At 66.4% G+C, this 1,808-nt stretch overlaps 1 protein-coding gene across 3 annotated transcripts in view; it reads right to left on the bottom strand.

Moving 5' to 3' along the window:
* The window catches only part of EFNB1 (ephrin B1), a 60,251-nt gene extending 59,070 nt beyond the window's left edge, over positions 1 to 1,181 (bottom strand). For all 3 annotated transcript variants that reach the window (XM_024746610.1, XM_024746609.1, XM_024746611.1), the window contains exon 1: positions 295 to 1,181. In XM_024746610.1, the coding sequence (XP_024602378.1) occupies positions 295 to 422 (128 nt within the window). In that variant the 5' untranslated portion in view covers positions 423 to 1,181. The remainder of the gene's footprint in view (positions 1 to 294) is intronic.
* Positions 1,182 to 1,808: the final 627 nt, after the last annotated feature.

The raw sequence follows: 1,808 nt of genomic DNA, 5'->3' as shown, positions 1-1,808 counted from the left end.
GCTCAAAGGCGCTCAGACTCCCAGCTCCGCCCGGCGCGACCACCTCCACTTGATCCGGGACGTGCGGAGGAGAGGGCCGGAAAGCTGAGGGGTCACAACCCAGCCAAGTGCCCCCACCCAACCCCACCGCACCCTTCCCCGCCCGGCCGCAGGGAAACACACTCGAAAAAGCCATAGACAAAATGGGGCGCCGCTCCTCCTCCGAATACCTTCCCACAGGCGCTCGGGGGCGCGCGGCCTCACCCCGAAGGAGTGCCTCCCACCCCCAGGGACCAGAGCAGATAAGTTACTCACTTGGGGTTGAGGGAGCTCCAGGACACGGGCTCTAGATTCTTGGCCAGCGGGGTGGCGAGCCGGCACAGCGCCAACACGACCATCGCCACAAGCCACTTGCCGAGCCAACGCTGGCCAGGCCGGGCCATCTTCCCTGGGGCAGGCTGCACTTCGGGATGCCCTGGCGCCTCCTCAGCAAAGCTGGCCTCGCCTTCCCGTGCCGCGCTGCGCTCCTAGAAGCTCAGGCGCCCATCCTCCGCAGCCGCCGGCCTTGAAGTGCTCCCCTCCCGCCGGCTTCGGTGTCGCTCTTCTCCGCCCCGCCGGCCAGGAGGACTCACTGGGCAGCCGCCCCCAACCCGAGCATGAGCTGTGGCCTCCGAGGGCTCGCTCCACTGGCCTCTCCGCCGCACGAAGCACGACGGGGGCTCTGCGCCCCCGGGTGATCCCGTCCGATTCCGCTCGGCTCCCCGAGACTGTTTGGGACTGTGCGACCTCTCCCCGACGGGGTCTCACCGCTGGGGACTCGGTGGCCGCCCGGACGCCTCGACCGCCCCGGGATCGGCACCCCTGGGAAGAAGTGGGAGTCTCCCCACCACACGAGCTCGGTCTGGGGGCTCCCGACCGGGCCGCCCTAGCACGGGCTCCGTTCTTCCAGGCCACACTGGGACTCCGGGCTGCGCGCCCCCCGACAGCTTCGACTTCAGCGCGGGGCCCGCTCAGTGTACTTAGAAGAGCGCGGAGACACTGCCGAGCGAGCTAGTCCCATCAGTTTGCGCCTCTGAAGCCTAGGCCGGGTGGCCCGGCAGCCCAGTCGCCGAGTCCTAGCTCCCTGGCGATTGCGCCCGAGGCTCTACGGTCAGTGCGAGGCTCACACACCTCCCGCTGCTGACCAGCGCGCATACACTCCCTCCGCCGCCGCTGAGCTGTCTACTCCCCTGCTCAGGCGTACGCAAGGCCAACCCTACGCATCTTAGCCAATAGCAAGCTCCGTCACGGGGTCCTTGCCCTGCACCACGCCCCCAGAACAGGAAGGAGGCGGGGTTTTAGGGAGCTCTTAAGGACGCCGCGCTCTCGATGGCACCAATCTGAGTGTGCGGCTCCTGCGGTTATGGATGGTTCCTGCTTAGTCCTGTTCCCAGAGCGCTCAGCCCGTGGGAAGTTGGCGCTCCTCTAGAGCTATCGGCCTGCTCTCCTCCCCGAGCGCCTGGTCGACACTCCGGCCCACTGACCTGGGCCAAACAGGCTCAGTACTTTTCCCGGGAAAGTACTACCATTCTTTTTGTTACACACGCGAGCCCTGAAGTCCTTGCTCGGTGCCCACCTCCGTGACAAGGATAGCTTGTCTACTCCTGGTCCCATCTCACATAGGGCTCTGGTGGGCTTTCCTCCTTCCGCCCTCGCCGTGCAGTGTCCGCTTGCACATGGACCCGGACCCGGAGTCCTGAACAAACGGATAGCGGTGGGCGGTGGAGTCTCAGAGGGGTCAAGTACGGGAAAGTTGGGAAGATGAGTTCTTCGCCCCTGGGGAGCAGGCC

Source organism: Neophocaena asiaeorientalis, unplaced genomic scaffold, assembly GCF_003031525.2.
Source record: "Neophocaena asiaeorientalis asiaeorientalis breed wild unplaced genomic scaffold, Neophocaena_asiaeorientalis_V1.1 scaffold667, whole genome shotgun sequence".
Lineage (NCBI taxonomy): Eukaryota > Metazoa > Chordata > Mammalia > Artiodactyla > Phocoenidae > Neophocaena > Neophocaena asiaeorientalis.
This window is presented reverse-complemented; position numbering and strand designations above follow the sequence as displayed.